The 26,332-nt window shown below is 41.9% G+C and overlaps 1 protein-coding gene and 1 long non-coding RNA gene across 4 annotated transcripts in view; one reads left to right on the top strand and one right to left on the bottom strand.

Moving 5' to 3' along the window:
• Positions 1–4,308: 4,308 nt before the first annotated feature.
• On the top strand, positions 4,309–21,987 carry LOC309691778 (shaker-related potassium channel tsha2). The gene is made up of 2 exons (XM_082509717.1): positions 4,309–8,389; positions 19,356–21,987. The coding sequence occupies exon 1, from the start codon at positions 4,611–4,613 to the stop codon at positions 6,051–6,053; it is 1,443 nt and encodes a 480-aa protein (XP_082365843.1). The 5' UTR covers positions 4,309–4,610; the 3' UTR covers positions 6,054–8,389; positions 19,356–21,987.
• LOC309691787 overlaps positions 8,148–26,332 on the bottom strand; it is a 32,608-nt gene continuing 14,423 nt past the window's right edge. The window contains exons 4-6 of one of the 3 annotated variants that reach the window (XR_014272108.1): positions 22,123–25,957; positions 19,331–19,641; positions 8,148–8,230 (exon numbers count right to left, since the gene is read on the bottom strand). This is a non-coding gene — a long non-coding RNA (uncharacterized lncRNA). Of the gene's footprint in view, positions 8,231–19,330; positions 25,958–26,332 lie in introns of all 3 variants that reach the window. The other 2 variants (XR_014272110.1, XR_014272109.1) reach the window with 2 other exon arrangements.

The raw sequence follows: 26,332 nt of genomic DNA, 5'->3' as shown, positions 1-26,332 counted from the left end.
TATTCCACTGAAGTGAAGTATCTGAGAACTTCCCTCTCACATAGATGATAGTATCTTAAAAAAGCTGTCATGCTCCTGGAGCGTTTCAAAGTATACATGTTTCTGCTCTCCGAGGCCCACCATCCTCGAGGACTTCTGCCATATTTCATGTCAGACTCCGTAAGTGATCCAGAACTGCAGAGTTCAGAATTTACGTCCACCAACATCCATTAAAGTGACAGTCTAAAGAATTTGAGGGTGGGAAAAAAAATCCTCTGTACGCTCTGTGGTCATTCAAAGAGGGTGCTGGAGCTGAGCTGGTCAGCGCTAATGAGCTCAGTAAATCTCAGTGGTATTTGCATGTCAGCTTGCAGCGACCCATTCATAACTAACAAATAGTGGAAAACATGCCAAGGTGGTCAGGAGTGGAGTCGTGCAGCAAGAGCTCCTCTTCTCAGACTTAGAAAACTGTCGTGGTAAAAACGTCCGAAAAGTAAGTATCTCAAATGTTTCGATGATGGCCCGCTAAGGTCACACCTAGGGACTGGACAGTGGCTCCTGGCAACCTCTGGCCACTATGGAAAAATGTGTGGTCCCCAAATATTTGGCAAGTGGTTAATGTCTGGCGCCAGGTACACGTGTGGTCACAAAGAGGGTGCAACTCCTAAAACCTTCTTGTTTCTGCGTTAGTTGGTAGCAGATTACTGCAGTCACCCATAGTTTACATGGCAGATGGTAACCTTTCTACCAGCTAACCTTTTCTAACCAACTTCTTGTGGAGTGATAGTGAAACCTGGAAAAGTGTGATGCAAACTGGAAACGTCTTCAGAGTAAAAGTCATGTCTTACTGTTGTAACCAATTTGGTTAAAAAGGTGCAACTTTTACTTTGAAGTTAAAGAGTTTCTATTTTTGGTTTGCATCGCACTTTTCGGGGCCTAACCCATTTTGTTCAGATGCTTTAATCACAAGAGTTACTGACTACTCTCTAGATCTGCATAACTGCAGCAATAACAGCAAGTGATTTCACAGTCACTGCAAGCAAATGCCAGCAACCAGTTGCCAACTAGGTGGGAATACACAGCTTTCCCTAGACGCCAGTGGTTGCCAGGGAGTCACCAGCCAGCCTCTAGACCCACATGACTGAGCCAATAACTAATATAGATAGTCAGGTTCAAGCTCTGACCTCTGAGCTGTGGTTTTCTCGCTAACCTTCATCGCGTCTATGTTTCGACAGAAAAGTAGAGTTTTGATGTCAGTTGTTTGAGCCAATATGATTCCCTTTAACTTCAATGACTTCACAAAATGACAAAAATTACGTAAGAATTATTAATTAACTTTTATGATTAGGTTGACAAAAATTTAACTAATTTCTCTATGTGGGTTAATAGTAAGAGGACAATGAATCTCTGACACTGTTCAGTTCTCACACTTCCTCTCCACAAGTCATTAAAATAAAAGTCAAATAAAATGTTTCTTGGATAAGATTAATGACTAAATGGCATATTTGGAGCGTATAGTTTAAGAGCATCCAGACACCAGGGGGCGCTAAACAGAACTATCGTGATTTTTAGTTATTTTATATCCCAAAACATTTTCTTCATCCAGAATATAAATAAAACTTTGCAGAAGATGAGATTGTCTTGATCTGAAGCTCCTCAGGACAACTTGACCACCTGAGTTGAACTCTAAGGGTTGGAAATTTGTCAAATTAATGTGATATTATGTCACGACTGTAACCGTGACATGTGACTGTGTGGGATGACCTCATCACAGACATTCAGGAGTGTTTTGGAGTGTTTTGGAGCTGGTGGCCTGACAGATGTTCTGCAGTAACCTGATGAGCTGCCAGAGAATCCAGCGGAGAAGCACAGTGAGTTTAAAACATCCTCACAGTAACATGTGGAGAGAAGAAATCCAGGACTTATACGTATGAGTGTGTGTGAGTGTATCACACCAATGAGCTCACAGGATACAGGAAATGAGGTAGTGTCAGACTGAAGAGGTCGTCTGCAGGCAGCTGAAGTCGGGACTTCAGTATGAGTCAGAATATCAGGGCCTGAATAATGAGGTGAGCATGTGGGGAAGCACGGAGAAGAATTTAATGTTGGAAACACTGCTTCATAAAACAAAAAGGCCTTGTGAGTCCAGCCAGCTGCACTTTGTAATGCAGAGGATCCTTGTGCAGCTTCCACAGGGTGAGAAACCAAACAGAAATATTTACACTAGCCTCTAATAAATCGCTAATAATGCACTACTAAAATGCTAAAAAAGCAGTTAGTGTAAATATTTATGTTGGTTTACCTGCTCCAACACTGTACTTGCTATTACAGTGTTCTCCTTTTTGCTTCAGAGCTGCTTTAATGCTTCATGGCTCAGATTCATCAGGGTGCTGCAAATATTCCTCAGAGACTTTGGTCCATGTTAACATGATACCATCGTACAGTTGATCCAGACTTGTCAGCTACATAGCAACGATGAAAACCTCCCATTCCACCATGCACCAGTGATGCTCTAAGGATCGGATCCATGCATTTGTGCTGTTCACACCAAACTCTGACTCGACCATCGAGACTTGTCAGAGCAGTAAGCATTTTGCCATCTTACAGTGTCGCTTTTTGTTAGTCTGTGAGAATTATAGCCTCAGTTTCCTGTTCTTACTCACTGGTGTGATCTTCTGCTGGTGGCCTTATTGGCCTGGGAAAATCCCAGCAGATCAGCAATTTCTGAAACCAAGTCACTTAAATCACCTCTCTTCATCGTTCTTGTGCTCAGTTTGAACTTCAGCAGGTGGTCGTCACTCTTTCTCCACAGAACTAGGCAGAAATGATGTAAGCAGGAGGCTCATTAACTTAAAAACCTCAATATAATCTTCTTTATAACCAGAGAAGTCCCCCACATTAGAGAATGTGAGTTTAAAAGACTGTTTTTTGTCAATTTTGGAAAAATAAAGAATTTTACTATTAGCAAACGAGCATTTTTAAACCCATTAAACAAGTCTGAGCTGACCTGAGCCGGGCGTCAGAGGCATTTAGTCCTTTTGGTCAGTAGCGATTGTTTTTCTGCTCGTGGGCTATTTAATGCCCAAGAGGATGCTCCACACTGTGACCTTTTCACAGTTTAACAATTAAAATTAAACAAGAAAAGCATAAAATGTGTTGATATCACATAAGTGAGCCTGAAGGGCCAGGCTATTTATACTTTATCACATGACGTCAAATTGTCAGTTTCAAGATTCCCTGGAAGCACAGTTTTCCTTCATTAACCCCAAGCAGCTGGATCTGAATTTCATTTCTACATCATTCTCGGTATGAACATGTTTAGCACTTTAGGAAATGTCCTCAAAGAAAATGTAATCAGGAGTATTTTTTCCTATTGGGGGGGGGGGGGGGGGGGGGGTTCTGAGTGTTTCCTCTCTGCATGAGTCTGACCCTTTACATGTGACTTCACTTTGGAAAAACAGTTTTCACATTTTGGCAGCATAAGAAAAGGGAGCAGACTTCTGGGTGAGGGGACATGTAGTGTTTCTCCTGCTGTCAGAATTAGTCCAGGTTTCATCCCAGCTGCTGTTTGTATTTCTGAAGGACTCACGTGCTGTGTCTTCATCTCTGCTGCAAATCTGCTCCTTCCTTTTCATGTCAGCTCTTTTTTCATGTTCCCCTGCAGCTCCCTCAGGCTATTCCATGGGAAAAGAAACTTTTCCTGAGGCCCTGGGAGAAATCCAACTATTTTAGGAAAACACGTCACTGCTTTGAGCTGCAGCCCAGAAACTCTCCCTGATCCCCCCCCCCCCCCCCCCCCCCCCCACACACACACAAACATGCACCCCTCCTCTGGACTTGTTGCACACGCAGTGTTTACCTTCCATGCTGTCACTGCTCTCTCATTATAATAATAATTGTTGTTGTTGTTGTTGTTGTTGTTATTGTTGTTATTGTTTCCTGTTTATTGTTGTTTCATGCACACACAGCACAGACTCGCAGGTCGTGCACAACTTGTGGATGGGGGAGCTGCTGTGGAAACGTCAGCGCGGGTTTGTGTGGAGCGGCTGCAGCGTGACATTGCAGAGCCTGTCTGTGTCTGCCCGTTCACGCCACCTGACAGAAGTGAGAGGGCGGGAGGAGGACGCATCACGGATCCACAGGTATTCGTTCGACTGCAAATTCTGAATGAAAAAGCGGATTTTTTGCCTGAAATTTGAGCGTTTTGCATGAAAAGTCTCGCGCTCTTTGTCTCCACACGTCTTCGCTGTGACTGCATGCGTGCTGTTTCAAACGTGACATCACGTCAAGGAATACACGGCAGCCCCTGTGATAACCTTGAGCCCGCGCAGGACACAACAGGTTCGTTACGCACGCAAACTCTCTCAGAATCCCGCATCTCTGCGGTGTTCCCGGAGCTCTGTGCCCCTCTCGCGTTCAGCATGTGCGCGTGTTTGTTTCCCCCTCCGTGACGGAGCGTGCACACACACACGTCAGCTCGGGGAGGGCAAAGTCTGCTTAAAATGCTGCGAGTGTGACGGCTGAATCCAGAGCACAGCGCCGCGCGGACGGACAGGTGAGCGCGGGGGGCGCAGAAGGACACGCGGCGGCTCGGCGGAGGATCAGAGAGCCCCGAGGAGCGCGCGGGGATCATGACGGTGGTGCCCGCGGAGAACCTGGACGAGACCGTAGCGCTGGCCGCGCTGTCGGCACAGGACGCGTGCGAGCCGGAGCGCGCGGACAGCCAGGACTGCTGCGAACGCGTGGTCATCAACATCTCCGGGCTGCGCTTCGAGACGCAGCTGAAGACGCTCGCGCAGTTTCCCGCCACGCTGCTGGGAGACCCGCGGAAGAGGATGCGCTTCTTCGACCCGCTGAGGAACGAGTACTTCTTCGACCGGAACCGGCCCAGCTTCGACGCCATCCTCTACTACTACCAGTCCGGGGGCCGGCTCCGGAGACCCGTCAACGTGCCGGTGGACATCTTCATGGAGGAGATCAAGTTCTACGAGCTTGGAGAGGAGGTGATCGAGAATTTTAAGGATGACGAGGGCTTCATTAAGGAGGAGGAGCGCCCGCTGCCCGAGAACGAGTTTCAGCGGCAGGTCTGGCTCCTGTTCGAGTACCCAGAGAGCTCCGGACCCGCCAGGGGCATCGCCATCGTCTCGGTCCTGGTCATTCTCATCTCCATCGTGATCTTCTGCATGGAGACGTTACCGGAGTTCCGCGAGGAGGCCAGGACGTTTGACGAGCACCTGGCAGCGAACGGAACAGTGCGCGCAAAGAAACCGAACCCTTTCACGGACCCGTTCTTCATCGTAGAGACGCTTTGCATCATCTGGTTTTCATTTGAGCTGCTGGTTAGATTCCTCGCGTGCCCCAGCAAGGCCGCCTTCTTCAAGAACATCATGAACACCATCGACATCGTGGCCATCATGCCCTACTTCATCACGCTGGGACTGGAGCTCGCGGAGCACCAAGGGAACGGCCAGCAGGCCATGTCTCTGGCCATCCTCAGGGTCATCCGCCTGGTACGGGTTTTCCGCATCTTCAAACTGTCCAGACACTCCAAAGGACTGCAGATTCTCGGGAAGACGCTGCAGGCCAGCATGCGCGAGCTCGGACTGCTTATCTTCTTCCTCTTCATCGGAGTCATCCTCTTCTCCAGCGCTGTGTACTTCGCGGAGACCGACGACCCGCACTCGGGCTTCAGCAGCATCCCGGACGCGTTCTGGTGGGCTGTGGTCTCCATGACGACAGTGGGCTACGGGGACATGTGCCCGGTCACCATTGGGGGGAAGATCGTGGGCTCTTTGTGCGCTATCGCCGGCGTGCTGACCATCGCGCTGCCGGTCCCCGTCATCGTGTCCAACTTCAACTACTTCTACCACCGGGAGACGGAGCATGAGGAGCAGTTCCAGTACACGCACGTGACCTGCGGACAGCAACAGCCGGCTTTCGGAGAATTCAGGAAGAGCGACAGCAGGTCGAGCCTGTCCAAGTCCGAGTTTCTGGGCAGCGAGGACGCGGACTCCATTAAATACACCAACTGCAGCCCGCACAAAGCCCACAGCGGCAAACTCACCGACGTCTGAGCCGCAGCATCACGCGCTCTGCTGTGACTGCACACCGGAGAGCTCCTTTTTTCTGCCATCCAAGACTCACGGAGAGGACCCACGTTTACCCCCGAAACCGTCTTCCATCACGCGCGCCACGAGCGGACAAACATAAGCTTAGAAGTGATGAAAGAGCCAGCGGCAGCACTTTATCCAGACATTTGATTATTAACGTTTATGTAGTGGAGCTGGTGACACACACACACACACACACACACACACACACACACACACACACACACACACACACACACACACACACACACACCTGTTAAAGCTCGGGGTGGATCAGATGATGCTTGTTGGAAAAAGCCGTTAATCTAAATTTAAAGTCCGTCCCTGACACCATGTTTGATCAGAATGTTCGTTATTACTAAAACAAACAAACAACAACAAACAGAAACAAACAATCAGGCTTCTGTGGGGAAAACTCCGAGCACGTGCTCCTTGTTATTGCCACGCAGACTGTGTGAGCGTTATGAAATCAACCTCAGTTTCTCCAATCCAACAGCACCGCTGTGTGGACGAGCCGAGGCCCTGCGTGTCTCTCTGTGGATGCAGTTTCTATAGCAACCTTCCAGACTTTTCTGTATTGTCTGCCACAGGAATGAAAACACGCGGGCTGAGACCGCATAGGCCACAAAACCACCATGTTGTGGAAAAGCCTCCATGTTGTCTGAATCCACCGCTGAACATTACCTGCACCCCACACAAAGTCATGGTTCACCTGCCATCAACACACACACACACACACGTTATTTTAGGCTTTAAAATGCTCACAAACTCCCCCAGCTTCACATGAAGACGTTAAACTCTGTATTTTAGTTTAAAAAAAAATCTAAGAATCTGAGAAGAGCCTCAAATCCTCGCCTTTAGCAGCTTATTAGAATAATATTAGCAATATTTTTGATGTTTTAGAGCTCAACCAATACTGATAAATATATATAATATACATAAAACTATTTAAGAAACAGTGACAGTATATCTGCTAACAATATTTTTGTGCTTTGGACAGCAGAAGAAAAAACACTTTACATTTGAAGCAAACATGAAAATACAGAGTGCGATTATTGTGTGGAAGCACCGTGCGGCCAAAATTCTTTTAGTTTCAAATCTAATTTTACATTTCAGTTTTTCATAAGTTGCTTGTAACATAAAAAGCTTAAACTGTGAAACCATCAGAATTATTTTAAAACATGACAAATGAAATCCACACAGAAAGAAAACTAAAATTTAATCGAGTGAAATTCTCATAAATATAAAACTCAAAGTCAGAAAACAAACAAAAATTTAAAAGTCAAATATTCGAGTTGAAGTTTTACTCACTTTTGTCACTTGATCAACTGTTATTACATATTGGCTGCATATGGCAGCGCGAAAAGGACAAAATTAATGTCAAATTTCACATCACAACTCATTGTTCAGATGATAAGGTTGAAATATCTGGCAAACTCTCTGATTTTATGTGATTTCTGTTCCCCACTCTAAATATAAATTAAAAAATATTTTCAAAAGGAAAATTTTTTAAGCACTTTCAAATTAATATCGAAGACTTGTTGATTAAAAAACATATACATACATATATATAAACATAAGCAACTTAATATATATTAACATATATATTAAGTTGCTTAATTTCAACACATAAAATTAAAGCCAAATGAAAACAAAAAATTAACTTGCATGAATGTAAAACAGCGATTAATACATTTTTATTACATTTTAGCACTTTAATGGAAATAATGTGACCCCAGAAAAAACTGAAGCACAAAGAGTCACAATTTCATGGCTATTTCTTAAAATTTATTAAAAAATTATCAAAACTTGTGTTTCCAGTAAGGAAACTAAAATTAAAGGGGAATTTAAACCACATACACTGAGAAGCTTTTCAAAATAAAGTATTTAGATGCAGCAAGATTGTAACGCCAGCTTCACATATGCAATTTAAATTATTTTGGCACCTTTTTTCTTCCATACCCTGTGATAACGGTATTAGGCTGATAGCCAATATGCTTACTGAGCAGACATGTGTCACAGGTAATTATTAAAGTCCGTGTTGGAGCCTGTGGGGTCCCAGTCGGAGATCAAGGACTCTCTGGATGTAAAAACAGCTCACCTGTACTCACCTGGACTCCAGGATGGACCATAAAATGGACCTGGAAACAAAAAAAGGAGTTTTTAAATGACCTGATGGAATAAAACAGAAAAGAAAAAAAAATATCCCAGGAGATGTTTTCACTGTGAACGTCTAATGGATTATTATCTGAGTGAAGGATGGATTCATGGACGGATGGACGATCAGACTCCAAACAAAGGTAAGAAGAAGTTCTCTCTCTCTCTCTCTCTCACACACACACACACACACACACACACACACACACACACACACACACACACACACACACACACACACACACACACACACACCTGTCTGGTATTGGCTAGGCTGCTTTGAGGTATTCCTTGGAATCAGAAACAGGGTGCATTGTCTTATTTTGGCCACCCAGTGGCAGGAGAGCAAACCAAACAGAACCACCATATGTGGCTGTAAATGCTCCCTGTGCAGCTGCTCCTCCCTGACTGGGTCTTGTGTTTGCTGCTTTATAAGGCCACAGAATCTCCTCGGAGCTGCAGAGGTGATGATGACTCTGTATGGGTTTATTTCTTTAAGCAGAACTGACACTGCAAGTAAAATTTGCTGCTAAAACAGGGAGAGATGCCAGCTACTCATAATTAATACAGTTTTCCCAGCAATTATTCTGTAAAGACAAACAGAAGGAAATCTGCACAAAGACTGCAAAAAGTCTGAAGTAAAGAAAAACTATCATTCACAGGCAACGGCACCGTGAAGTATACAGAGATAAAACACAGTGTGCTTCGGATGTTGGTCAGGCTGCTCTTTAGGTTCAGTTTACACATTACACTGACTGCCTGCAGTCTTGTTACCTCCTCGTGGCTTTGAGTCAGAGCTCAAGAAGGAAACTGATCTTTGATTTAAAAATCATGACAAACAGATTCCAAACAGCCAGAAAATCATTTAATCTGAACATGAGAGGTTTTTGGACCAATTTTGTGCTCTCCATTCTTTAAGCACCGGTTTGAGCACCGTTTGAGCACCGGCACCGTTTCAAAAGTACCGATTTGGCACCGGTATCGGATAAAACCTAAACGATACCCATCCCTAACTGAGACTGTTGTTCCAACTGGATAACAGCAGGGTTCCTGGGACAGTGTGAGTAATGGGGCACAAACAGTTGCATCTCTGCAGTTAAATGCATAATGTAAATGTTGAGTTTAATTTCTGAGAAGAATCTACAATTTAGGTTAGGTTTAGGTTTTATGAAGTGCTTTTAACTTAAAATTTGACCTTTTTCAACACTGATCTACTCTTAGGTTCATCCTTCTTCGGAGCTGTACACTGTAAAGCTGGTGTTACTCACCATCAAGTTAACATTACTATTTTTAGGAAAATAATTAGCATAATTCAAATTCAAGTAGAGCCAGCTTATCATGTTTTACAGTGACATGGGCTGATGGTTTTGTCATAATTAGTTAGTTATGGTGGATGAAATGCACAGAATGGGCGTTTTGTTGGGTGATGATGTAATGAATGTCACAGATATCTGAGCAGAGCATGTAGTGTAAAAACAAACTCCAGTGTATTCCAAGTCAGCAGATTTTTAGCTCGTCCAGTTGAAGGAGTGATGGGCTCCCAGGGATCACTCCTCTGGTCAGAATTTAATCAAACATACACACGAGGATCGGCTAAACTATAATCAAGGTCAATGTCAAGGTCAAATCAGTCTTACTATTTATTTTAATTCTCGTTTGTTTGTGCAAAACAACCAATCAATGACAAGAAAACCTTAAATGAAAATGTGCTTCACAGAAACCTGTGATGGATCTTGAGCCCAATGAGCTCCTTGGTCCTGATGTTTTGCTCGGAATAAAAGATGTTTTAAGGTCTTTTTAGAGACTTTATGACAGCAACCAGAAAATGCACTACACCCATGAAGAGGCTGATCTTAAGTTCAGTTTGCTTTAACCTTTGAACTTCAAACAGGGGATGCGTGAACCATCAAGGTTGGTGTTTAGATTCAGTTCATGTCCAACTCTTTATTACTAACTAACACTTCATAGACTCTTCTGCCTTTTTGCAACTCCCAAACAGATTTTAACAGGAAAGAGAGAGCATATTTCTCCTATACTGGCTTCTCTTCATTGGCTCCCTTTTAAATCCATCACTGAGTTTTTCTATATAAAGTCCTAAATCATCAGGCCACTCTTATCTAAACCTCCTGAGACTCTGGAGCTTCACATTGAGGCTTTCCTGCACCTTCATTCAGCTCAGCTGTGTGTTTTACATCTTCATATGAGAACATAATTAAAAAAGAAAGTATGTAACAACTTCCTGTTTAAGGATAAAGATGAGTTTTCATACTCGTCAGATCCAACTAATCCCAAATATCCAGGAGAAAATAAGAATGCCAACGTTTTTACAGCAGAAAAGTTTCAAACTACAAAATGAGGAGAGATGCAATTTATCCTGCTGCTGTCCATCTGTGTCTGTTTTGATCAATCCTGGACTTCACTTCATGGTTTGAGGTCATAAACAGGCTGCAAAGCCAACATCACGCAGCACCTCTGTCGGCCTGCAGGTGGCAGCAACTGCTGCTCCCTGCAGTTGTTTGGACACTGCTGGACCTTCAGTGCATCCAAAACAGACTCACTTTAATCAGACCTCATTCACATTTAATAAATCTGTAATTTAATATACACAAAGGCATCGATGAGAGACCTGTGACGGCAGGAAACATTAAAACCAGTTTATATCAGCACTTTATTACATTTAAGGAGGTCCTGCTTAATGCAGATTTTCCTTGTATTTCATCATTGTAACTTGCCAGTGTCCTCTCAGATTACTGATGAGAGGTTAGTTTTATTAGCTGCCCTCTGGATCATCAGTCCTGGACTTTTTTCCATGGCTGTTCAGATCATTTCCATGTAAGTCAGGATGCTGAAATGTAGTCTCACAGAGACAAACAGCTGGTCCGATCAGTTGTTTTCAGAACCTATAAGTCGACTGAGTCCTTATGAAATGTTTTCTCAGTTTTATTTGCAGACTGGACATACTCGAGCGCTGCCTACAGTTTCTAAGACCTAACGAGCTCACAGACAGAGTACGGGGATGCTGTGATTCAGGGATGTGTCCTGTAAATAAAAGCAGCTCACAACAGGCCTTTCTTATTTAAAGCCGACCTGTTTGCAGCGTGTTGTGTGACCGGTTCACTGTTACGTAACGCAGCGTGTCACACGGAGAGCCGGAGAAATGACAGCTATAACAAGCATCGCGCTAACTAACTGCTTCTCCCTGGGGAGCGTTTTTGGTTAGATTCCCTTCTTGTGACCTCACCCCTTCCTCCTCCTCCTCCCTCTACATGTCCTCTCTGAACATATGCATGCAGCCGGTGCAGGCGGAGGTAAACAGGTTTCCCCTTGGATGACACGGACGGGGCAGAGTTACACTCTGACAGCTATTGTTAGCGTCTTTGTCAGCGCTGAGGGAATCTGTCCCGAAGCCTCGAGTGGCCTACAGCGAGCTACAACACCACCACCACCACCCAGCCCACTCCTTTTTCCACTTCACGACAGACAAACAGGCAAAAGCAGCAACACTGAGGTAAAGATGGAGGGAGGACAGCAGGAGTGAGAGGACGAGACAGAGGAGATTCGTGCTGACAGCCAAACCAGAAAAACAAAAAAACCCAGTAACGGAGATTAGCATGATTGGAAGAGGTATACAGCAGATGTTTCGGGCCTTGAATCCAGTTCATGTACAGAGCACTGCTAAAGACGTTTTCTCAGAAAAAGAGCAAAAAAAAAAGCCAAAAGAATTCAAATTAAAGTCACTTGTTATAGTTTTTTTTATCATTGATTTTAAAAACATTGTTTCTATCATCAAAGGTTAGATTTAGATGAAGTGTTCATGTTGTCCTGTCTGCTTCCCCTCACCCCAGACAGTTTCGGCAGATTTCTATTTCAATTCAATTCAGTTTTATTTATCCAACACCAAATCATAACAACAACAACAACAACAGTTATATTGTATTGTAAGGTAGCACCTACAATAAAGATGGCCACCCCTCCGTGAGCCTGGTTCTGCTAGAAGTTTCTTCTTGTTAAAGGGAGTTTTTCCTTCCCACTGTCACCAAGCTTGTTCATAGGAGATCATCTGCTTGTTTCTCTGTAATGTTGTTGGCTTTTTAGCTTACAATATAAATGTATTCCTATTGAAATATGTCAGTTTGCATCAAGCTCACTGTCAGGTAAAAATACAGTGAACATGAACTAAGATATTTTTCACGATTATCGAATTTATTATTTGAGACCTAAGTCAGTGTGAACATGATGAGTTAAAAGTGTAACTAATGAAATCACAGCACACAGAGCACAGCCGTCCGCAACCATGTAAGGAAAAAAAGCAACAACAGCAACAATAATAATAATAGTAAAGCTGTAGCTTTACCACTGCTTTGGTTAAAAAACACGGAACTGAATCTGCTGAAAAACTATGACTCCTGCTGCTGGAAAAAAAGAAATAATATACCATGTTGTGGTCTAAACTGCTTTTTGGGCATGAATGCTGCGTTCAGAATAACCTGAGGGCTGCTGCCTGAAAAATGTGAATGACCGGAAGGCTTGAACATGTATTTTTCCACCAAGAAATAGTTAAATAAAAAAAAACATGTGAAAGAGCTTGTTTGGCTGATAAAAGAGTAGAGTGATTGATGCTGTTTTACGCAACAGCTGTAAATCAATCAAATCGGTGAAACAGAAAAAAATAGAAGCAGTAAAGAGTCCTCGATCTCCGGAGACTGTTTACAAAAAGGTGTCTGTCGCCCAGTGGTATTTGACACGTTCATTCAGGTGGAAGGTCGGTGTTATTTAAAGGCCTTACGTCACGCACGCTTGATGGATTACCGACACGAGGCCTTAAACTATCCAGAGCTCGGCAGCTGCTGAGCTCTGGGCGCCACGGTGACACAACACAACATCCACATAACCCCACACCGATCGGATTCAACGCTGTTTGTATTCCTGCTGTCATTCAGACATCAACCTCAGCTGCCTGCAGCGCCCCCTGTAGTCCGTTTACATTTGACACAAGAGGCTCCTGAAAACTTCACCCACCAAATAAAGACGACACAAACTCACTCACTCTGTTCTGCTAATGTCCACCATATTCCGCTCAGTACAAGTGTAGCAGGTTGCTTTTTATCTTATTGATCTGTCTATTCAAGTTCTATAGCCCAGTGATCACTACACTCAGTTGTTCATTTGCACAGTGGCTTCAAAATTGTTACATTCCCCTAAAAGGGTCCAGGCGATGAGGGGGGGGGGAAGTAACAAAAAGTGTCCGGGTCAGGAAAAGGAGACAGAGGCAAAATGGTTAAAGTTTCTATTAAAACTAACTAAAAGAGACGGACAAGCCGCTATCACCATTTAAAGGAACAAACAAAACTCAAGTGCTGGTCAATAAAGTACAAAATAAGTCAAAAAGAGAGCAGCTCACTAGATACAAGTCCCAGACACACAGCTCACTAACTACACACACACACACACACACACACAGACAGACAGACAGACAGACAGACAGACAGACAGACAGTGAGTGAGTGAGTGAGTGAGTGAGTGAGTGAGTGAGTTCGGTCGTAATGCGAGCTGTAACCACTCGCATGGCACTCTGGCCCAGAGCTCACCTTTCCCTGGGCTTAAATGTCTTTAATTACTGACGAGAGTCAGCTGCACAAAAGGGAAAGGTGGCACCTCAGGCAGAAGAGGTAGTGGGACATGCCCACACAGGCACCTTCAGGAGGAGGCCCTGCTAGGGCCGTAGCAAAATGCATAAATAACTGCCCGCTGGCTTCAGCCTAGATGGCTGCAGTCGTGAGACCTGGGGATCTCTGAAGCTCCTGAGACTCTGATGTCTTTGATTTTTCTGATATTTCCTCAGAGTTTGTTTGTGATACTTTGAGCATGAAACACTTTAAGGAACCTCCCTCAAAAGGGCCTCAAACTCACTTTCAGCTCTGCTAAAAGCACCAGCTGACCTTTTGATATAGTAAACATATAACCTGAAGTACCACGAGAACACAGGCTTGATGACGATTAATGAAAATTGATCTTGTGTAATTTGTTTCTACTTTTAGTTGAAATCTGTCATCCATGTGGTTCTGTGATGTCTACCAGGGGAAGTACTGAGCAGTAAAAAGTGAAGTGAGCTGGAATTCAGACAGAGAACATGTGCCACAGGTCTTCAGACAGGGGTGGGACAGCTTTAAAAAGGGTACATCACCCCTTCTGGTTGGATAACGTACTATTTAAAGGCTGATGAGAATATATAAGACACATATGATCATCCTAACTGTTGTGAACAGACATGCTAGTACATGCTAAGTAATGAAAAGGCTCAGGTTTTGTTTGGGCATTTTTAATCAGTTGTGCTTCACTGTATGCTTTCCTCACACTATAAACTTTAATATGAGCAGGAGATTGGGCTCTGTGTGCGTGCGTGTGTCATCTAGGACAGGTTAGGATTATATTAGTGCCACATATGTTGCATTAGAAAGGTTCAGAGTTAATGCTGGGTGAAGTCTGAGTTAGATTTCACTGAGAAATGGGTCAGAGTCAGGTCAGAGTTGGGACAGGACTGCAGTGAGTTCAGACTCAGACCTGTTACAAACTCCTCAGCTGCAGGAATGAAAATAAAGCTTTCTGATCAGACTGAACTCGTAGCAGAGCTCTCATGGTGCAGATATCAAATGAGACTTATTTCAAACCCTTTACAAACTCAAACCCTGCTTCATGCAGCCAGCTGCTCCGAAATAACCATACAGTTGTGAATGAGGGCAGACAGGCCCCTCTTTCTCATGGATGCAGCCATGCATAATTATTCTCACCATTATGAAGATAAAGTTGTTGTAAATATGGTGGGTGCTCGTCAGTGATGGAGATGATGTGAGTTTGTGAACTTTATGAAAACTAACTAAAAATCAAAGAGTTGACACCAACAGGAAGTCAGACAGAGAGCGAGGGAGCTAACAGGCCGAGTGGCTTTAATCTGCCTCTCCAGACCAGGTGTGCCAATCAGCTGACTGCTTAGCACTGCAATGCTACATTCAAGGATACCTAGAAAAACAGAGCTTTTAGAGGCTGTGCATTACCATACTGCACACCAACTTCAAATCAAATCATTCACTGTCTGGATAACTCTGCCTATGCAGCGCAAGAGAGAAGGCAGCATTTTACACGATAACACATCACATGCAGTGATGAGACATCAGGGTCACCCCTAATTATCTGATTTGAAGGCTGATGCCTTTGAAATCTTGCTAGTTTTCTTTCTGTGATATTGATTACGATTTGATTCCTCACCACTTCCTCTTCCTGGATAACAACCTATTTTTAGTGATGGCTTTGTGGAAAATGTGCAGCCATGCTTAAAGATGCCAGCTGATAATACCTTGCAGAATCTGCTGGGGTGAAGTGAAGCTCAACAAAACACAGGGAGCAGTTTCAGTGGATTCATTTATGAATTCCATGCAATCCACAGCTGGTTCAGCCACTGCTCTTCATGCTCCAGCTCACAGGCTGCTCGCTTGTCCTGGTTCCACTCATCACTTCCTGTCTGGACAAGCTTTTTCTTATTTTAAAATTTCTCACCAGTGTCCCGGGATCAGTGTGGCCCAGGCTGCAGGTCTTTGTAATGTCCTGGGCCCCCTGGGTGTAAAATCTCAGTGGGCCACAGCCTATCACAATGCAGCGTGTTGCAGGTTTTTTATTTTTATTTGGTTATTTAAAGTTTTTCATAATCATAATGATATCATATCCTGGGGTGGAACAAATAAATCAGTCATACACACATAATGTACTGCAAAAAGCATCAGATCTAAAACTAACCTCTCATGCTTTTAGCCCTCAGTAAAACTGAACTAAACTTAATGAACTTACAAAACTGAACTTACAAAAAAAGATAACTAGATCCAATATTCAGTTCAAATCAGACTGATAAACAGATAAAGCAAAGTTTTGTCATGAACTGTGAAATGGTGACATACACAGCGGTGTCCTCTGTTAGCTCTCGTTATCTCTGGGTGAATCTTGTCTCCTGTCCTTTGAGTTTTATCCAGAGAAGAAGTCACAACCTACAGCATCAGTGTCTAACAGACAAGTTCACCTTCAGATCAAAGATCTATTGTCCTCCTTCAGCAGCAAACACAAACACCTGCATTACACTGTGTTATCCCAATAACCTGTGCTGCTCTTTGTGTTGGCAATCACTCACATGAATTTTCTGTGTTGTAGTTTGTAAAAACGTGCATTGTCAGCTGATGACCTGCAGAGCTTTCTACTCACATCAGCTTTGTAAATCAAACCCTTCAATGGTGTAAAAAACTGGCATTTTAGATGATTTTATATAAACATTTAATAAGTGCGGCTTTTGTCTGTCCGATTACTTTTTTCAAGTAACGAGTAAAGTAAGGGATTACTATTGCAAAAATGGTAATTAGATTACCGTTACTTTCCCGTAGGAACGCTGCGTTACTGCGTTACTAAAACTGTGATTTTTTGTGAGAATGTCTCATGACAGTAACGTAAGCAAGTGCGACGTTAGTGACAACAGCTGTGTGCAGATCAACAATGGATAATATATTGAGTGCGGGAGAGAGTATGAGCGTGCAGCGTTTAAAGCGTGAAAGTACTGACCTTACTTTAAGTTTGATTCCATAAAAAGTGACAAATACATTAGTGTCCGCTGTGCGTGGGAAGAAAACTTCTTTTTACAGCGAAAAAAACCCCCTAAACTTCCAAGCAAACACCGAGTGCACTACGACATAATGGGAAATTCACAGAGAAACTCGCGGATTCTTCCACTGACCGCCGCGGCACACCTGCACCAGAGTAAACATCCGCCTACCCTACTCCTGCTTTACAGGTGAAAATAGAGCAAAAGGACCGCTGAGTCTTTGACTTTATTTATTTTCTGCTGTGTTTTACTTGCATCTATTTGAAAGAGTGAGTGTAAACACACACACACAAAAAAAAATTATGTGCTGGAATGTGCAGAAAATAGGTTTAAATATTAAACAAATTTCTTCCAGTCAGAGAATGTTGCATATAATTAAATTTTTGCTTGATGCATAAAGTTAAAAGATTAAAACTAATAAAACAAGTTTTAAAAAGGGACTTTTCCATTTGATTACATTTTGTATAATGTATTATGTAGAAAAAGTAGAATTGGGCTGAAAGCTCTATCGCTTTATCACCTATTCAGGTTGTAAATTGTGTTTTTAAGAAGTAACTAAGTAACTAAGTAATTAACTACTTTTGAAAATAACAATCAGTAAAGTAACGGGATTACTTTTTTGGGGAAGTAATCAGTAATTAGTTACTGATTACTTTTTTCAAGTAACTTGACCAACACTGGTTAGAATAACTGACGAAGAAAACTAAGGGATCCAGGATTGAACCCTGTGGGATGCCACATGCTTGGTGAGGATAAGTATGATGAAAAGACTCTGAATTAGGGTCACTTGTTGTTAAGGGCAGTTCAAAAGTGCAACCAAATCAATTTTATGCCCACTCCAATCTGTGCTTTGTTCTGTGACCCTGAGTGTGGTGGATCTATCACTGCAGCATTTTAACGTCTGTGACGGAGAGCAGCAGAAACCAGCGTTGGTACCCTGGATGTGTTTTCTTCAAAAAGTGTATTCTGGGTTAACTTTGAAGACTCATATCAGTATGTGGGATAAGTGACTGATCACTTAAGTGATCATGTAAGGTGTTTGGTTTTGCATTTGATTTATTTTAGTGGCATTTTTACATTGTTAACTACTTTGTGCAGCATTGACTTTTTGGAAATGTGCTATATAAATAAACTTGACCTTGATCACAGATCTATATTTCTCTTACATTTAGAGACTAGTACCATCTGCTAAAAGTGAAAAAAAGCTGGACAAACAAAGGTGACTTAAACAGAGCTAAATCTGGAGGTATTCATGGCCTGAAATGCTGAAAGCATTCATAGTATGAAGGTCAATTTTGCACGGCTTTATCGATGTGATTTTACCCTTCAAAATATTTCCAGCAGCGTGCAGTAAATGTCAAGCAAAATACACGGTGTCAGATTTGTAATTTCTCTCCTCACAATAAAGAATCTTATCCAATTAAGAAACATTTATTCACTAACTTCACCTTGTCTTTCATGCTACTGTGAATCCTGCAGTTTCATTGTTGGAGTCTTTCTAAGAACATATGTTCATATATGTTATTTTTGTGAATTTAATTTAGCTGTTTCAGACAAGTGAGTCATTTCAGGGGCATGAATGTTTAATTTAAGTGGATGTTTGAGTAATTCGAGGGTACAAATGACCAGACTGAGAGGACGGAGGAGGAACTATTCATTTAAAGGGTAAATTTCTCAAAAGCTCCCACCACCAACTCATCAGAATCTTTTAAATGTGTGTGATATCTGTAAGACCACATCTGACAGAGCGGGGCTGAACGTGAGCTCCTTTAACTCAAAGAAGGGCAAGTTCAGGACAAAGTGTTTTTTTCTTCTTGTGCCATAATCATCCTATAATGACCAGGCCAGTGGAAGACTTCTGTCAGTCAGGTTTTGGTGTAAGTGTAACTCAGTGTTTGGAGTCACCAAAGAATAAACACGAAGTGATAGCTGCTTTCTGTCCTGTCCTTGGCTGCCTCAGCATGTGACTGTTTGTGGTGATGGAGGCAGGTCTGGAGTGAGAACATGAGTCTGATCACACTTCAGCTCTGAGCCTTAAATCTGTCAGCTTCAGGTGGAAATCAATGAAATTAACAAATTCAGGCAATGCAAAAACAAACAAAGAGACTGTTTTAATATTTGCTGGGAAAACATATTTGTGGTCAGTTGTCACGTCTAAAAATCTATTTCCATACAATCTTAATTTTGACCTCATGTTTCTGTGTTCTGCTGTAATAAGGTGATAATGTATTCATATCAAACGCCTTCTTTAAAGGTACTTGCTGTAGTTGCCCTCATGCAGACAAAAACTCTCACCACCAGAGGGCAGCACTTCACCTGTGGGTGTGATGAAGTGTTTTTGGATCTTAAATGTTTCTTTGGACTTACATTTCTTGGTGGAAAACCATTTTAAATAAAACTGTGTTATGTGAACGTCGCTGGAGAGATAATCTAATCCTGCTGGATTTACCTTCAGTGTTTTTCTCTGTTTTCAGGGGAAGAACGATGAGCCTCGTCCAGCTGACAGAGTCCGACAACTGCTGCCATCACCGCTCTTCTCCATCCTCTGATGAAAGTGAAATAAAACAAATTGTGGATGAGACGCCCTCCCATCACAGGAGGACGACCTGATTTTTTTTTTCAAAGAGCAAAGCTAAAGACTCTGAGGTACGAGGCAAATGTTACTTGAATCCTGCTTCATATATTTGCTTCTTGTCCTCTGGCTGATGGAGGCCTCCATATAATCACGAGTAGATGCTCTGTGGGGAGATGCTCCTCCTGCTGTAGAGAAAAAGACCATTTACGTCCTTTCTGTGCGTTGCATATCATATTCAAACCAAAACATATTATTGCATGCTTGGAAAGTAGAGCATGTGAAGAGAAGAGAACGCGTCCGACTGAACCCAGCACTCTGACAAACGGGAACAACAACATCAGCCGCTCATTGATATTCTGAAATGATTCTGTTCTAATGATGAACTTAGTTGCTAAATCTCTATTTTTTAAAGTATCATACTGTATATGTTTTATATGGAGAGGATTTGGTTCACTTGGTGAATTATTTTGTAGATTTTTAACATTTTTGCTAATGTGTTTGGATTTTCTTTAGTTCGTTTTTTTTGCCTTGGTACAAACAAAGCAGCTCTAGCTCCAGGGGGCAGCTCCGGTGAAGACGTCTGCTCCCTTTGAGAGGAATGTTTGTGCAGGAAACGAGGGTTCCAAAAAGAGACAGCTTAATGCATTTATCACTGAATGTTTCTGTGTGTGGGTTCCTGATCAGAATGCTGTATATCTGTTATGCCGAGAACATCTACCTCAGTGTCTGCTCATTACCAACAGAAGCTTTAACACCCGTGTCCCTGCATCAGCTCTCATTAGGCATCTAATTACTTGGTGCAACTAAACCCAAACGCTCTCCAAACTGCCATTTAAAATCTTGGAGGGAAAAAAGCAACACATTAAATAGTGTGAAATATGGAATATCTGTATGAAGCCGATCCTGACCTTGGATTTAAATATCAGAATTATGCAGTCTGCGTAAAACAGCTTAGAGCCTTGTTTTTGCACATTTTGTTAATTTATTTGTGAAGTTGGATGTGCTCGTGAGCGTATGTGACTGCTTCTGGATGTATTTAAAGGGCAATAAATGAACTGCAGGGTGGAACCAGTCTGGAACCAGAAAGGAGTCCAGTCCAGCAGGTTTTATGGGTACAGACCTGAGGCTGCAGGGTTTAAACTGGACTCTAGTTTTCCTCAGAATCAGATGCGAACATCAGCGTCTCAGTTTTGGGTAAAAACAGCAGAGAAATGAATCTCAGTTTCCATCTGAAGCTGTTTTTAGTGGCTGTTGAGCTCATTTGCTTCAGGGTGCTGATGTCTTCTTTGCTTAATCAAAGGAATTCCAAAGAAGCTGCTCAGCTGAAGGAATGGGCCATGTTCAGATGTCACTGAGTGAGCTAAACTGTGACTTTCTTAACTGCCTATATGGGAATTTCTGCGTATTGTTGCATGACGATGACTTATTCTGCTCATTTCCAGGTCTTTGTTTTTTATCATATGACTCCCCTGCAGCAGCTTTGCATGATCCACAGTTCAGAATAATCCTTCTGTGTCTCACACTGGGCCCCACAGTTCATCCTGTCTGGAACAAGCTGATTTAGCCCCTGTCTCTTTAAGACTTCCTCCCTAATTGTTCACTTCTGATTGGCCAAACTGAGGGGCAGCACGTGTGCTCTTTAAAGTTTTTTTTTTTTTTTTTTTGCCCAAATCATTAAATTTATTCATGTTTATGGTGGTCCAGATGTCCATGTTCTGTCTTGTGTCTGTGACTAGGTTCTCTTTAAATCATTCTGTTTGGATGGTTTGCACCGCCGTCACTTTCTGGTCTTACAGCTGCTTCATGTGAAGCAAAAATCCTCCACCCAGTGCTCATCGCTGGAGAAGGAGCAGCTGCAAAGGCTGAAGTTTTTGAAGGGTGTGTCTACTCTGTGGGCTTGTCAGGTACAAGTTCTGACTCCACAGGTGTGTCACAGCTGATCATTTACAACTCAGCTTTTTGACTTTGGCTCATTTCTCTCTGTTTTCTGGCTCTGCGGAAGATGTGAGGTCATAATGTTTTCTGACATATTGGACTTTTGCTGGTCATGCAGCTGCGTCCACTCTGCAGTTTTGTCTCGTTGTAATTCTGCTTTGCTTAACATAAAAACAGCCGAGGGAGGTTTGTGTGTGACGGAGGCACTGATGAGCAGGGACTGGGCATTAGTTATGATGATTAATGTGTTCTGCATACTCTGCGTGCAATAATAACAGAGTGAATGCAGCCACGACTGAAGAGAAGTCAGTCTGGTCCAAGCGCCACATGTTTAACCATCATTGAGATTCACCACATCGTCCGTTGTGTTCATACTTCATCTTCAGGTTTCAGTTCAGGCTCGTCACCGAAGCTTTTGTCATGCAACAAGAAAAAAAAGCAATAGTGATTTCTCTGTTCTCGGAACTTCAGCGTGGAAGTGTTCTGATTTCTGTTTCTCTGCTTTTGTTTCTTTCCACGTATCGATGCCATTTCTTTTTTTGACAAACTTTAATTGTGATCTATTTTTGATAAAATAAATCTTTAATTCTGATCGATCTCCATGTGTTTCCCATGAATGCACATGCAGATGTGTCACTTTCTGTTGAGTGTGAGTGTGTTTGTGTGCCATCAACATCAGCAGAGGTGCTGGGGTTGGATTTAAGGTTTGTTCAGGTCATTGTTTGATTTACCTTCCTCATGCTGTGGCTCCTCATGGTCTCCTGAAGCAGCTGATGATGAAAGCATTAGTGAAAGGAAATAAAAATTCTAGAAGGAAACTGATTTGTAAAAACTGAAAACCTGATAGAGTCTTTTCTTGTTCTTATCTCCTACAGAAGTTCAGAGAAATGCCACTCAGTGTTCCTGTTGTAAAGCATGATAACTAAAATCTTAAGATCATTTTATGGACTTTATTTTTAATTAAACGCACCATCTCCTTCACATGAACCTGCAACACCAAATGCATTAAAACAAGCGCTAATTTAAATATTTTAGCAAACGTCGGATTTGTTGAATTGTCTTTCAGTCAGTTAAAAAGATTAAAGTTGATTTAAGTTTCATCCAACCTGCAGTATTTCTGTTAACGTAGCATAGACATATAAGGTAGACGTGGGTATTTGCTCATACATATGCAGCACTATAGCCCCAGTAAAGATGCCTCCTCCAGCTTTGTGTCAAGTAAAATAACTCATGTTCAGATCTGTTCTGCTGAAGGTTGCAGGTCCACAGCAAAAACTATCATTAAATAATGATCCGCTGGACCTTTTTCATTGATGTCGAGTCAAATTGAAAGTTGCGCTGTTGCTGGAGGCGCACGTTTTTCCTGGACTTCCAGTTAGACATCTTAGTAAGAGAAATTCTGTGTTTTGTTTTACTGATAAGAGCAAATTGAAAGTATCAAGAACAGCTGGCACGGCAGTGTTGTGGTTAATTCAGCGACAAAGTCCAGCGTTCAGACCCACTGGCTGTGTGGAGAACTCTCTGGTTCCTCCAAAGACATGCATGGGTTAGATATATGGAGTAACCAGAACCATTTAACCAAATTACTTAATTTTGGATTAAAGAAGACTTACATGTTTGTTTGTTTTTATTTGATTGCAATAATCTGATCCATATTTGTTGATTTGTCTGAACCTGCATCATCTCGTCTGTCTGTGGTTCAGTTTTTGGTGTCCCACTCTGTCCAGTCTCACCCCGGAACATGACGCTTGCTGGGTATCTCACACTTCCTGCTGTCTCCACAGCAGAGGTCAGAGCTGCAGAGTTACGCCTCTGTCACATAACAGTCACATAAATGGGAAATTCAGCAGATTGAAGTTGGTCTTTAGAGTGAGAGTGCACTTCTTACCCCTAACATCCACCCCGGCTGGCTGGTTCAACCCATTCTTTATTCACTCAACATAAACAGCTTCCTCCGATCCAGCTGCACGGTTATACTGCATTCAGTTTAATCTTTAAAAATAATTAAGGCAAAACTTTGCTTTGAGTTAAGAAATCTTATCACCTTCTTCACTCTTCCCAACAATCGTTTTGTCAAATCAGCTCCAAACATGTCCTGCAAATCGTTCGAGGACTCCAGTAAAAGCTGTATCCTTTTAAAATAGTTCAGATCATTGCTGCCAGCCTGAGCAAGTCATGATTTACATGTAGGACCCTTTCTTATCCAGAGCCCTCCACCCTCATCATATCACCTCCTTTCACCTCATTAAAAGTATCCTGGAAGGAGACATCAGTGCTGGAAGGGCATGTGCCACTTCTGAAACCAAACCACAGCTTTTACCTTTATTTTTTAAACACAGCTGTTATAAATCATAAAGAATATGAACATGTGACCAGTGCAGAGCTGGTGGAAACATTAGATGTTGCTGTTAAGAGCACCACAAGCAGGAAAACCAGCATAAACATGCAGTTATTCATTACTGAGCAATAATGCATGAAAAGCACTACATCATCAGCGGGCTGTTCATATCTGTGCATAAAAATGTTCACAGTGCCTTAAATCGTTTTTGTTAAAAACCCTGTCAAATGCATCTGAGGTACCACAGAAGAAGAAAGTGTGTGTTTATTAGAGACGGTGGAGGATGTTGAAATAATGTAATGTACAGTAATGTATTGAATGTACAGTAAGCAGTCTTCCTGGTTTAAAGTGATGAAGAAGAGAGAATAATATTGTGCAGAAGCTCAGAGAGCTTCTGCTGTTCAGTGCTCTCATGTTTTAGCTGATTTTTATTATTTTTGCACATCTGTCTTAAAAACATGTTTTAGAGTACACAGTGTAATTTAGAGGAAATATAAAGTCTTAGTAAAGTATTCTTTGCATTAAAGGCAGGCTAATGTGAGCGTATTCTAACACCGTTACAGCCTCCCAGCTGCCTCTCCCTGAGCTTCTGCAGTGCTGCTTCTTGTTGTATGATACAGATGTTTTCCTGTTCCCGTGATAGTGATGCCGTTCACATGCGTGTTCAGTTTGCTGCATTACTCTGTCAACAATCCTGTGGTATTACAAAGTAATGCCTTCACTGGTATCGCTGTCTGTCTCAGCCTGTTTGTTAAGTTATGACCAAAGTTATTCCATCATCTTAAATGACTGTAGTTCCACTGTTAGCGCTATCGTTAGCATTAGAATAAAACAAATATTGAAACAAAACAAAATGAAATGCGAACACACACAAAAAGTAAATGTTAATGAAGTGAGGCTGAAAAAAGCCTGGTTTCATTCTTAGCTTTAGATTACAGAATCTCAGCACATTTGATTACACAGCACACAGCAGCCACAGCCTTTAAGAATGACACACGGTTATTCCACCTCAGTTCATCAAACTTAACAAAAACCCTTAAAGAAATACTCTTTTTAAGAAGCTTTGCTTTTCTACCATCACTTTTGAACTTAGTGATGTAGAAGCTGGTGGAGCTCACCAATCCAAATATGTAATAACTAAAATATTCTGTGAATTAAATCCCATGAAGTTTAATAGAATGAAGTTTATGTTCATGTGTCCTGAAATTCAGGATGTTACTTTGAAATATTATTTATGAATTCTGTTATTAATTCCAATAAGAAGTGTTTCACTGGAATCTGAGATGGTCAGATTTTGTATTTTTATTCTTTGTGTTTAAATAGGATAAGCTAATGTGGAATGACTGCGACACTTAATCCAACTCACACTCATTAAGTTCTGCTGTTTAAGGCTGTGACATGATTAGTTACATATCAGTAATAAAAATCAGACAGTGTCAGCAGTGTGGATTTAATGCTTTTATTTATTTTTTAATTTTTTTTTTCACAAGGCTGTGAGACTTAGAAAAAAGGAGATCCCAGCTGTGCAGCACCTGCAGTGTGTCCGTGTGCTCGGTCGTGTTTTCGCTCACTGAGCTGTGTGTTTGTGTCGAGCTGTTTTCCTGCTTCTGTCCTGCTGATACAACGGGAAAAAAATACTCGTCTGCAAAACCTCAACTTGTGTCCTGAGTGTAAAAAAAATCTCAAATAACAGATTTTATTTTTGGTAACTTGGGTATTTGTGTGTGTGTGTGTCACTGTATGAAAGTCCAACAACAGAAAAAAAGAGATATGTAATATATGTCCGGCTTGAGATCGTACATACTGTATATGCACAACAGAGTCATTCTGAATACTAGTTGTGACTAAGTTTAATGTGGCCTTTTCTTTCTCTGTATGTATTGCAATGTTGTAAATGATTTGTATATTATAACATAATGTTTATTAAAGTTAATGAGGCTTTATGTTTTTACCACCTATGTTTAATAAATAAATGAACTGTGCTGAACTGCAGAACCTGAGCCTTTATCACCCCACTCCGGTGGGGCTTCGGCCATGCTGATCATTCATATCTGTGCATAAACACATTCCTGGATCCTTAAATCATTATAGGATTCAGTTATTCTCATGATCCAGGTGAGCATCTGCTGTTTTTCTGATGCCTTCCTGTGTCTGCCTTGTGAGCGGAGCCTTGAGTCCACACCTGTTCTGCTGTGCTGCTTGAAAAAGCTCCAGCCTTGGACCCACACCTATACATAAGTACGTAAAATGCATTTATACTGAGCTTTTCAAGAACAGAAGTCACAAACAGTGTTGGTTAAGTTACTTGAAAATAGTAATTAGTTACTAATCACGGATTACTTCTCCAAGAAAGTAATGCCTTTACTCTACTGAATACTTATTTTCAAAAGTAATTAGTTACTTTATTACTTAAATAACTTTAAAAAACATAATGCACAACCTGAATACGTAATAAAGCAATAGACTTTTCAGCCCAATTTTTCTGCATAATCCATCATATAAAATTGTGTTTAAAAATTGTGTATAAAAAGTGTTTTATTAGTTATACTCTTTTAACTTTATGCACATTGCATCAAGCAAAAATTAAATTACATGCAACAGCC

Source organism: Aulonocara stuartgranti (assembly GCF_965226115.1).
Source record: "Aulonocara stuartgranti genome assembly, chromosome: 17".
In the NCBI taxonomy this organism is placed as follows: Eukaryota; Metazoa; Chordata; class Actinopteri; order Cichliformes; family Cichlidae; genus Aulonocara; species Aulonocara stuartgranti.
The sequence above is the reverse complement of the archived record's forward strand: the minus strand, read 5'-3'. Positions and strand labels throughout refer to the sequence as shown.

Excerpts from the sequence above, each read along its gene's own strand:
- LOC309691778 (XM_082509717.1), top strand. The coding sequence starts at position 4,611 with ATGACGGTGGTGCCCGCGGAGAACCTGGACGAGACCGTAGCGCTGGCC.